This window comes from Megalops cyprinoides, chromosome 19 (assembly GCF_013368585.1).
Source record: "Megalops cyprinoides isolate fMegCyp1 chromosome 19, fMegCyp1.pri, whole genome shotgun sequence".
In the NCBI taxonomy this organism is placed as follows: Eukaryota; Metazoa; Chordata; class Actinopteri; order Elopiformes; family Megalopidae; genus Megalops; species Megalops cyprinoides.
Window position 1 is genome coordinate 8,682,101 of NC_050601.1, and position 12,602 is coordinate 8,694,702.

At 42.2% G+C, this 12,602-nt stretch overlaps 1 protein-coding gene across 1 annotated transcript in view; it reads right to left on the bottom strand.

Moving 5' to 3' along the window:
* Positions 1-12,602, bottom strand: part of sdk1a (sidekick cell adhesion molecule 1a) — a 251,719-nt gene that overhangs the window by 4,481 nt on the left and 234,636 nt on the right. The window contains exons 35-42 of the mRNA XM_036552383.1: positions 12,462-12,518; positions 10,714-10,815; positions 8,475-8,590; positions 7,302-7,488; positions 5,868-6,005; positions 5,277-5,438; positions 2,304-2,429; positions 1,549-1,713 (exon numbers count right to left, since the gene is read on the bottom strand). Coding sequence (XP_036408276.1) covers positions 1,549-1,713; positions 2,304-2,429; positions 5,277-5,438; positions 5,868-6,005; positions 7,302-7,488; positions 8,475-8,590; positions 10,714-10,815; positions 12,462-12,518 — 1,053 coding nt within the window. The remainder of the gene's footprint in view (positions 1-1,548; positions 1,714-2,303; positions 2,430-5,276; positions 5,439-5,867; positions 6,006-7,301; positions 7,489-8,474; positions 8,591-10,713; positions 10,816-12,461; positions 12,519-12,602) is intronic.

Here is a 12,602-nt window from a genome sequence, read left to right on the forward strand (position 1 = left end):
CAGCATTGTAAATCAGCGGCTTGATAAGCAAAAATGCCCTTGTGTGCATGATTACTCTATTTGTTATGGGGCTTAATAGCACCAAAGGCAAAGTATGAACTGCAGCACAGTACTATTTAGAGTTAAAAGAGGATGATTGTGTTGAATTGTGATGAAGAAATTCTGCACTGTGAGTACAATCAATTATAATAAGGGTGTTCAGTTTACTTGTAGAACTAACCACCCTCTAACTGAAGGCAATATAAAAAGATGTAAATATAAATGTGTTGAATGAAAAGTATATACACAGTATCATGAAGATGGCAAATTTCTTGCCAAATTTCTAGTTGTTTTGTGTTCACGGTTATGCAATTTTATCTGAAGGTATCTGTGTACAGCTGCTTTGCTATAACACTGTATGAGTCTGTGGTGGTTTACTGGATCCCGAGTAACTTACAACAAAGACAGCTATTCAGTATTTTTTTTTTTTTTACAAAGATGTTTTCTGGTCCCATGTCCTCTTTTGTTTTTGAACTAGATTTTTGGCCCTTTTCTTGGATAAATACAGACATCAAACTCATCTATGAATTAACAGACTGGGACACTGGAGCTATTTCCAAGAGTCTGTCACACACCACAGTCTAGGCAGGACACAGAACTAGCTTGTCAGGAGAGGCCAAGGTTCCTTCCCACTGGCGAGTTCACATTTTGGTTCCCTTTTGGGCCTTGTTATGAAAGTGCTGGAAAGCACCTTGTTTTCTTTCTTTTCCCATTCATTAAACTCACTCACTTACACACACGCACACACACACACACACACACACACACACACACACACACACACACACACACACAGAACTTAACCCTCTTCCGAGTTTTCATTAGTTCATTGACATCTTGTGACTCATTTGAAAAATTAAGCATGAGTGGTGCAAGTGAGGGGGAGTTCCTGTATCACATATTAACCCCCCCCTCCTTATAGCAGAACTCAAGTCATACAAAATGATATCATTCTGTCCAAGGACTGAAATACTGTATCTACTTTTACACCAGAGGAAATTAATTAATGAGGCAATACATTCTAAAAAACTAAATATTACAACAGATGACCGCAGATTTTATTAGAACTTACCACAGATAATACTGCTAATTTCTTTATTAAATTATATTGTTCTTTCAGTTCTGAGTGTGAATACCCTTATGAATACAAGGGTAACAAGCAGAAGAGCAGATATGTTTTACAGTGAGCTATTGGCTTTTCCAAACATTTGCTTCTCTTACAGTTCAGGGATATCAGAACATTGACCTGAAGGGTAAACTTTGCTGGACAAAGAGCACTGTGGTTTAGACTGAACAGGGGCCTGAATCGACTGCTTGTCCCATTAAAACAACCACTGTTACTATGGGAACTGTATTCTGCAGTTTCAAGACCAATAAGAACACAATTAGACTACCACAAAATTTTTGGGCTTTAATAGGATTGGGCATTTTTTCACTCAGACGTGGAACAACTGTACTTCTTGTCCTATTAAGTACAAAAAACATTGAGGCCACGTGTACTGTACTTACCTGACAAGGCAGCAGAGGGCGCACTTGGCTCACCATAGCCAAACTTGTTGACTGCGAGTACCCGAAACTGGTAACTCACACCTTGCCTGAGACGGTCCAGATTGACCGAGTGGGATGTGCTGCTAGGGGGCAAGTGCTTCACAAATGTATCCCATAAGCCCTCATCTGCAAACACAGAGGGGAAACATGTCCCACGTAAAGAAAATGTGATCGTGCCCTCGGACATTTGAACAGTTCACTGAATTGTTCTTCTTTGCGAACATCATGTTACATTATGTATTTACTGTGCAGATGCCCTTGTCTGGGGTCACTTACATGGCTTCTGTTGCATAATACATGTCCTTTGAAAGGACTCCACTGTTCCTCTCTCAATAACATATACCCAGCTTTTGTGAGTGCAGTTATGAATTCATAACATTGTAACTGAGGCAATATCAACTTCATGCAAATAATACTGTTGTTTAGCAGTGGTAAACATCCTTCTTTTTAAGGACAGGGACTGAGCTTCATCTCATCCGCTGATGACTGAACAAAATCCCAGAACAAATAGAGTTTACATATTTTCCAGTGGAGCAAGCAGTGCTTTGACAAAAGATATACAAAAGCTTAACTTTTGCATTTGATTTATACTTTCAGATTCATGGATGGCTCTATTTAATTCAAGGCAAAGTTTAAATTAATTCAGTACTCTAAGTCCCCATTGCACAGTACTGTGCGGGTGACTTTTAAGCAATTTTGACGAAGCTGCTTTTCACCTGAAGGACGCGCTTCAATGACGTAACCTGTGACAGGCCCAGCCCCTGTGTCTCCTGCTGACCAATTAATGATGATGGATGAGGCAGACTTTGTGACTGACATCTCCCTTGGAGGTCCAGGAGACCCTGCAGACAAACATAGTGAAGAGGACCATTAAATGTGTTGAAGGTTTGCTTCAGACCTTAGGCAACATGAAGTTTAAAATGAAAGGCATTTCTTTACACTCTGGACTGAACAAGGATGCTTAATGCCACAGTGGGGACTTGGGGTTTCTTGATATGCCCGGGGCCTCACAATGGTTTGAACATAAGATGGCACTACTTTGGGGCACTTAAGGGTGCTCCATTTGGTATCAGACAACAAACTCCTTCTTTATGAGGCTAAAGCTGCAATATATTGTTATAAAACAGAATAAGTAAGATATGGTATTATGCTACCTGAAGTACATGCTTACAACATTCAAGGCCAGTTCATGATCTGAACACAAACAATACCTTTAATGCTGCTTTCCAATGTTGCCATAACATTTATGGATAGTACACATGAATTGCCCTGCAGTACTGCTGTGCTTCAATTCTGGAGACTGAATGTTTTACACAGTGGTGCACCAACAACTGCCATCTCATGAACATCGAGAAAATCAAAGAGATGGTCAGTGACTTCAGAACTAGCGGTTACTATCCAACTCTAGCGGTCGTACAGGGAGTGAACACAGAAATCGTATCCAAGCATAAATAACTGATAACAAATTGACACGGAAAACCAACACCGAGGCATGGTATGCCAAACCCCAACAGAGGTGCTAAGGAGTTTTAAAGTTGACAAACTAATGTGGATCTCATTCTAAAAAAACCTTCATATAAAGTGTACTGACCTTCAACATTCCATGCTGGGGAGGGGCTCTCTGTACCCAACACAGAAACAAACTCAATAAAATAATAAATGCTGGTTGCAAAATCTCTGGCCTTCCCTTGCCGAATATTACAGTCTTATCTTAGCAGTACATTCACTGTCTTGTTCAAAAATAACTGCTGATCCCTCACACATCCTTTATATCATGAGTACACAGCCCTGCCTTCTGGTGGCCAGTATCAAATGCCCTGTGCAAGAGCCAAAAGAGCAATCTTTTCATTCAGCAAGCTGGAATCTGTTTTTTTTTTGCCGTTTTCCCCTTTACGCAACCTTACGTTGTAATTGTTAATTGTACAGTGTAATTTGTCTGACATTTACACCACTGCATTTCCTCAAGAGTATTTCCACATACCCAATGGCTGTTTTTCACTCTATAGGCCAAGGCGCACTACAGCAGAGCAGGTGCTCAGTGTTGGACAGGCGCTGCTCCGCTGACATCATCCGAGCACCTTGCAGATACCTGAAGAAGAAGCCCTGGCTGACCTACCCAGCCCTATCCCTGGTAGAACGAAGCCAATTTGTTCCACCACTGTGGTCTCTCAGTCAGCGCCGGCAGGCAAGGAGGCTGGGCTTGAGCCTGGGCCGTAGAGCTCAGCTTGTGTTCAGAGCAAACACCTTAAGCACTAAGCTACTTGGGAGCCCCCAGGAATGTCTTTTATTAATTATGCAATGTGTCATGTTTGTTGACTTTTATTGCCTACACTTTACTTGCATGTGCAAAACAAATTCCCTTTTAAATAATAAAGGTGAATAAAAGTTCTGTCAATTCAATTCAGTTGTATTTGTATAGTGCTCTTTACAAGAGAATTTGTCACAAAATAGCTTTACAGAGATCCCAGGCCTGAACCCCCAAGAGCAAGCCTACGGCAACAGTGGCAGGAAAAAACTCCCTTACTAAAAAGAAGAAACCTCGAGCAGAACCCAACTCAAAGAGGGAACCTACTTGCCTCTGGCCGGCACCTTCAATCTATCTACAGAGCGACACAATGATGCTTGGTGCATCTCAGGTACAAGACAGCATTTGCTCACTCAGGCCATTAAATAAGCAACAGCATGAACAAGACACCTGCATGACACCAAGCTGGCAAAACTGGAGGAAGATGGAGAAAACAGCAGCAAAACAGTAGGTCAAATCTCAGAACTGACCATCTGAAATCTAGGGCCAGTCTGTGTGAATGAAGCTGCCAACATGTGGTGACCTGTCTAACAATGTTCTATGGCATCGACTGGTGGCATGGTTCAGGGTCAGCACAACTGCTGGCATTTCAGTACCTGAATTTTTGGTGAAGTGATTTTTTTTACCATTGATATTATTGAAGAGGATGTAATGTAATGTAATGAATGTACTGTAATGAAGAGGAGCCCCTCCTAACACAGATCACACATTCAATCCAGCAGATAATTAAGCGGGCCAGAAATAACAACAAACTGGTCCCGAGGCTAACACAGATGAAGGACATTGTGAATGTGACTGCTTAACTGTCTGGCTAGCTGGCTGGTACTGCCACAGTTATTTTTTATTCTGCGCCAGTGCAACAACATTAAGCATAATTCTATTCCAGTGCAAACAGCATTAAACATTAAAGTGTGACAACAAATGTAGATTATTTGTCCTGTTCACACAACAACATTCCAACATTCAAAGTGTTAAGAGAGTAAGATCCTTAAATATTGTTCTTAAATATTGTTCGCTTTCTGGATTACAGCACACTGTGCAGCAGAATGCACAGTGAATGAGGTCACTGACTGTCAATTGTGCTGGTTCAGCCTTCCTCTCCCATACTATGCTATCCACTTATACAGCTTGATATTTACTGAGACAGCTGCGGGTTAAGCACCTTGCCCAAGGGTACAGCAGCAGTGCCCCAGCAGGGAATCGAACCAGCAACCAGTCCTGCTCGTTTACCACTATGCTACACTGCTGCCTGATGTCGCTTTCCTGTTGTGAATTCCCAACATGCTCAGACATAGCATGATGTTCTCCAGATACGAGGAGCCAGGACTCCTTGGTAAAGCGGGGTTGCTTGTTTGTTCTGGACGGGCTGCCAGCTGGGTCTCACCTTCGACGGGTCCCGCGGTGATATTAGCCTCTAGCTCAGGGCCAAAGCTGATGGTCTTGGCCTGCACTCGGAAGCAGTAGGTCACGCCCTTGGTCAGGTCTCGCACCTTCAGCCAGCGCTGCCGATTTCCTCTCACGTCCACCGTCACCACCTTACTCACTCCTAAGGCCAGCACCACAACAAGCAACACAGCTCAGGCAATGGAGAAATCTACATTCTGTTACATCCATAGCAAAATGTGCTATTTATCAGGTCATTAACACAATTCCCACAGTTCATTTCTTTTGAAAACAAACAAAATCTGTAACATTTTCATTAGGTAGAACACCAAATAGATCTCGTTGTGAAGTAGCTTTAACTACCGATGTTACTGAAGGACTTGTGTTCATAGCTCCCTGAAAAATATGCGTGGCAGTGAGCAGCTGGTGTAGAAAGACTACAGCAGATCAGTCATCTATGTGACAGATTTTCATGGATCTGTTCAGTGCCTTTATCTATGTGGGATCTACAATACAAAAGCCCTGTTGTTTCCAGGCAGTGAACTACATCAGACTCTATCATGAAACAGAGAGAGAGAGAGATGCCACTCACCATGAATTGGGGCAGACGGCTCGTACACTACCCTGTACCCCTCCACCACACCGTTGGGGGACAGCGGCATGCCCCAGGACACATTGAGCATGGTGGTGGACACCTCAGAGAAAGTGATGAAGCTAGGGATACTGGGAGCTTCAAGAGAAAGCAAGAAATCATCTCAGGCAGAGATTAGGAAAACAGGGGAACAACTCAACACTGCTGCAGAATACAAACTGAAAGCGTATGCCTAATGTATCAAAGCATCTTCACGACAAAACTGACTTACAGCAGGTTTTGTCAGAATCTCAGCCTCTAAAATGTTAGAGCTCTTCTATACAAGTACATTCTCGAGTGTATGTCTGCCATACGATGCCAAACTGAGATCTGCTAAATAAATGGTAAACCAGACACTATCTTCAGCTGAATCCATGCTTTTTTTTGTAGTGCAAGATGAAAACATTAAGACTAAAAAAAAATAAAAGAAAAACTAATAAAATGTGTGGGCAAGCTGGGGTGCATCTTTATTATACCACATTTGCATAAACCATCTCTCTGCTCTGTGACTGTATCATCTGTGTCCAGCTAAAAGCTGAAAAACCAAAAATGCCAACTTCAGGCCACATACCCCCTTTGTTTATGAGCATGCCATGAATAACCTTTTTGAAAGACATCAATGCAATGTGCTTGTATATATACACACATTTTTTTTTTTTACTGTTCTGAAGTCTGAAGTGCCTTGTGGATAATTTATGCCCATTTCTCAAAGGAAATGCCCCGGGCCAAACAGCTCCACATGGCTACTTGCGCATCAAACATCATTGGCTTTCACTTCCATCAAGCTGGGTCGCGTGGGAAAAACAGATACATGAGAAACCTGGCCGACTTCTTTTTGCCAACATAAATTACCACCTATAAAATAAGAGCGCCTCAGGCATGTCCTACAGTGACCAGTCCGTGGAACTCGCATGTCTGTACAACAAAAGGCCAGGGGATTAGCTCAGTGCCGTGGCACAAGCCTCGGAGGTGTGGTAATAGCCATGTGCTGAGGGGTTTTGTAGAACAAGAATATTGTTCTATTCCTTACAACAGAGAGCATCACAGTCAACATTACAGTCCATACATTCTACAAGCAGCTGTGCAGGCGTGTGCTTGACGTGTGATTCATGATGTGAAATACGTGAATTGATACTCTTGATGACTAAATAATGGAATAAGAATGAACACAAATGAAAGTGAAGCACTGTGCATGTTTGATCAGGTCCTGGTTCATCATGTGTGTTGATCTGATAGAACAGGGAATGGGACTGTCAGAAGGGAAGTGAGCAGTGACCAAGGCTTTGCACCAGTGCCAGTGACTGTCAAATCCAGCACCAGAAATTTTGCTAAGTAATTTTAAACTTAAGGACTTCGGCTCCCAGGAGCCCATTTGGGAAAAAGTCCTGCGCTCACCTGCCTGAAGAGTGCGCCCCCTCCTGGGTTCGCTCATGGGCCCGTCACCGGCCGCGTTGAAGGCTGACAGCTTCACCAGGTAGGAGGTATAGCTGGTGAGATTCTTCAGTCTGATCGTTGTCTCAGGGAGGAACAGGATTTTCACCTTTTCTGTCTCATTCTGTCCATCCTGTTCCCAGTAGTGGATCTTATGCAAGTTCAAAAAAAGCAGGTAATCAGCCGTCTCAAAGAAACTGAACCCCTTCAGGCAGAGTGAGGAAAAAATCCCAGTAGTTCATAACGCTTATTTCGGAATTCAATGCATGTCATTACTATTGGTAAGTTTTAAACACCTGCAGCAATCTTTCAGTAGCCAAACACATGAGTGCACACATGCTGAATAATTCCATATATATATAGTGCTTATATATTTTTTAAGTCATACAGTTTCCTTCACACTTCTTATGTCAATATCCTGTATATTAAAGAATATTTCTCAAACCCCAAAGCTGTAATAGCTACCCTCTATGTCTGCTCATCCCAGGTGAAAAGTAATTTCAGCAGAATTCACTGCTTTGATTAGATCTTTAAGATGTACCACTGACTCTGTTATATCAAACAATCAATACACTACAACACTACTGCTACACACTGAATAGTGAATCAGCAGGCAATGAAATACCAGATATAAAAAACAGAAACAGACAATTTTACAAAACAAAGCCAGACCGTTTTTCTGGGGAAATTGCAACAACCTTCACTGGAGTTTAAACCTAGAGTTAAGGCCACTAGACCACTGAACTCTATCAGAACTGGAACAATGACTCTTCATCCCTTGGAACTGGAACAGACACTCCTTGTCTGTTAAATTCTAATAGACCATGGACTCTAGAAACACCCATTATATTAATAATATAACAGAATCCCTGTGTCTGTTGTCCACGGTCCACTTGTCTAAACTTGAGGTTTAAATGATGGTACTAAGACAGTGAAATTACTGATTTCAGTCTCCAGAAAGAAAATGAAATCAGAGCATCTGCAAACAAACCAAAAACACATCATCTCAGTGAGAAACATTTGACATTTTTCTTTCATGTGGCAGAGACCAATGCGGACACCGTTTTCAGGGTTAGAACACAAATCTAGTCATTCCTCCAACAAGCCCCCACTAGAGGGAAGACATGGCCTCCTCACCTTGTAGCCCTGTATGTTGCCATTCTGAGTTTCTATAGGCGGAGCCTCCCATAGCACCTCCAGCTGTGTGGATGACAGAGCGTTGACCTGGATGTTCTGTGGGGCCACGGAGGGAGCTGTGAGAGCAGACACAAACAAGACCACACACAGCTTATATAGCCTGCACACCATTTCAACACACAGCTCAGACAGCAAGCATACACATTTCAACTCACAGCTAATGTTGCACACATAACCATTTCAATACACAGCTAGTACAGAACACATATGCACTTGACCATGCACAGCTAGTATACCAAACACATACCACTTCCCAGGGGCTCAGTTGATAAAGGTATTCATTATGAGTGCAGGTTGGGCCCTATAGCCCAAGACATTGCAGCTTCAAGTCTTGGCTGTTGTTATCCAGTAATGACTGAACGTCCAGAGCACTGGAACATAAGTGACTTTGTACCAGCAGGGGTTGGGTAGGTTACTGTAAGTTGGCTGGGGGTCCCCTCAAGACACCACTCATTAGCACCCTCTAGTGACTTGCCAGATGCTTAATTCCTCACATGACAGCACTGGGAGTCAAGCCTATCCTCCATTCGGTGCTTGTTCTCCCATGGTGCATTGTGGGACTTCATGTGAAATATAGCAGTTGGCCACATGGAAGTGTATTCACTGTGCCTCAGTAGTCCTACAGTAGGCTTAATGCACAACTGGTATTGCCACCATCAGGGTGAAAAAAGGGAAGTAGAAAAACTAACTCAGTACAACATAGGGCTAACACACCAGACACAACTGTTAGATCAACACAGCTGATAAACCTGCCACAATACAAGACACAGTTAATTCACAGACATAAATATTACAACATGCACATAATAAACCAGATGCAACCATTGCGACAACAAAAGCAGACACACCCTCTGGTGTATAAATAACTGTCAATAATACATGTAGTGCAACACAGTTGTAGATGCAAATGAGTCAATAAGGTTACTAAAAGCAGAAGAGGAAACATTTAACCGTCTTCGCCTTGTAGTATCTCAGGCCCTTTATAAATTCATGCCTGGGTTGGTAAACCTATCAGCTATGGTCTTATTTTACAGCAGCCTTGAACACAAATAACTGGCACAAACTTAAGCATGCTGAGCACACCCAATTACAAGTCCCACACAGAGCGCAAGAGATGCTGGAAATACACTTTTGCACAGCATGTCAGTGGAAAAGCCACCAAAAGGGAGAAGAGAGAAAAAAAAAGTTAACCTGAAGTGACCGAAATGAATGGTTATACATTTGAATGGGTCATGTGACCATATCGAAGGCCAGCGTTGGCGTCAATCCTCATACTTAGCCACCGTTACTGAAACTTTTCTATGGTTTCCTTTCAGTTTGACCTTTTGCACCCTCAGATAAGCAAGTAGAAACATGATTTCACACACAAAACTGACCCCACAGCCCCTTGCGTGGAAGGCAGTATTGTATAATGGTTATGGCTCTAGTCTGTGAACATGAAGGCTGTGCGTTTCACTCTCATTTGGGCCTGTTTGTGAAGGTTATGGGTTTGACACTTTGCCTTAATTGCTCCAGCAAACATTCAGTTGTATAAACAGATTAGAAGATATCCTAAGCAAGTAAATAGCATCATCTATTCAATGTGGCTCCACTGACCTTGGCAGCGGGTCCAGGGCAAACATCTATGTGCTCCCTTGAATACTCCCCCTCCCTAACAGTGGAGAGCGGGGCATATTGTCAGGGTTCCCACTAATACTACACACCTGAAACGCATACCCAGCTGTTCTAAATTAATGATCAGCTTTGACATCATCAGGCAAATCGCTCTGCGGTGCTTTGCATAAGCGCTGATGGGAAGTGAAGTCCCATCTGAGCGTACAGTAAAAGCACTCCACAGCCTCCACCTTTACCGTTAAGCAGCCATGAAAAATTTTCCCATTGAACTCACCAGGTTTTTTAATTAAACTTATATCGGTGATCCCTCTCCCGTCCCTTTCACGTAATCTCCCATCTGGCATTTCTTCTGCCGTGTTAATAACCCATTAATAAGCTCCATCAGTTCATTATGTGAGATTTGTATTCACTGCTCCAGTAAATCCCGCAATTGCATGGGGAATTGTGTACGCATCAGTGGTGGTATATATACGAAATCTCGCAGCATTTGGTGCATACTGTCAAAAGCGTTCAGCCCTAGCTGTTGTTTCTGAGCCCTGAGCTCTGCTATCTGTCAGATCCCCACCTGCTTCTCCCACAAACACCTCCACAGGCGCACTGGGTGGGCTCTCTCCGATGATATTGTAGGCCGTCATCACAATCTCATAGCGCTTGTACTTGTTCAGCTCTGCAAAAAAAAGAGACAATCACAGAAATAGATGAATCTGCACTGAAGAATGACAAAACATCACAAATGCCAGATGCATTCTGCAGTCTAGGCGAGCAATAAAACAACTGTGAGATTTAGAGCTACGACATAATGGAGTGCAATCACATTTCTCTTAATGCCAAAATCAATATCGGGACAATGCATTCTCAGTCGCTATTATATTATGATATTTTTTTTCTGGCAAATGATTGTTTTAGATGCTGCAAAAGAGGCCTTCCTAGTTTAAAACTGCAGAATAACATCTGTAAAAGTATTAAGAAATAAATCTTCACTTCGGCAAAACGGGGGTGATTGTATCTTTTACTGCATACGCGCATTCTGTTTTTCACTATTTGGCTGGATGTATTTCACCATTATGATATTCAGTAAAAATACACAGGCTAGTCGTCCCTTTTGTCACCGCTATCTTTATGCCCTTACAAAGCCTGCAATCTTCCCATTCATTGCTTTCTAAGATTTTATCTTTAAAGCAAGAAGGTGTTCATATAAAGAAAACTGTATGAGTTTCTGTCACAGGTCTTTATCACCCACAATCCCTTGGTATTCCATTTGGCTGTGTGTATCAAAGGGGTGCAGTAACAAAGTTCCACCACCAGAGGTCAAGGTTGAATCACAAGGCCAAGAGTGGGCAATCTGATTGTACCTCTTTTGTTGCTGTTAATGAGAACATTAAGGCTTCAGTCAACAGTCAAGGCTAAAGAGTGAAGTTCCTCAGGTGTGCTGTCTAAAAAAGACAGAGCAAAACATGCTTCTGCCCAAAGGGAGATGACAGTAAAGAAAGCCAACTGAAACAACAGTTTGGTGACTTTAATATGGTCACTGGCTAGACGCTTTATAGCGCAGATACCAAGCTGCTCTGGGCTATTTTGGTGTTGCATTATGCCCCAAAGAAAATTAAGACAGTGATTGGAAATGAAGATACTGAGATTATGCTGAAAGCATATAACACTGTATTTTGTCCAGTTTTACCAAATTTACCTCTGTATGGAATGGAAATAATTCTTACACTTCTCTCAGGGCCATATTCAACATGTCTAACTGAAAAACACATTCTCCTTTACTTTTTGTGATAAACTTTTGAGAACAAATGTTCTGCTTACACAAAATGATGTCAGATCATTCAGCAGATGCTGAAATCAATATGATGCGTTGTTTACGAATCAAAAGGATGTAACACTATGTTCATCATTAAAATTTCAGGAAAAAGCACTTTGAGGTTAGACTGAATCTGGTCTTTGATTTCATCAGTTACCCTTGTTCAGGGCTGCAACTAAATTTACTTTCCCCTCATACTGTCTTTGTAATCATGGCATTTGCATATTACTGTAACATACTGTACCAGAGAGGTGTGGTTCCTCACACCACTTAAAAGTGCAAGATAAACATCTAAGACTGTGCACTGCAGAAGGGGACAGAACTGAGTCTGGAGGCCATACTGTTCCCATTCACAGACAAAACAGAGAGATAAGAGGAAGGGCTTATTAAAAGAGAAGAGAAGAGAATATGGGATTGGGCTATATGCCTTTGCCAGAGGGAACACAACTGTTTTGCTCAAGCTTCAAAGAAGATCACATTAAATAAGTCGTTAATTGACCGCAACTTACGCGTTAGCTCGAATTCTGTTGACGATGCACTGCTCACTGTCTTGAAAGAGCTTTTGGCTGTTTTGGACAAGCAACAAGGAAAAAAAGAGAGAGAGCCTGTTATAGATCAAGAGCCAAAACTGGTGTATGATATAACAGAGA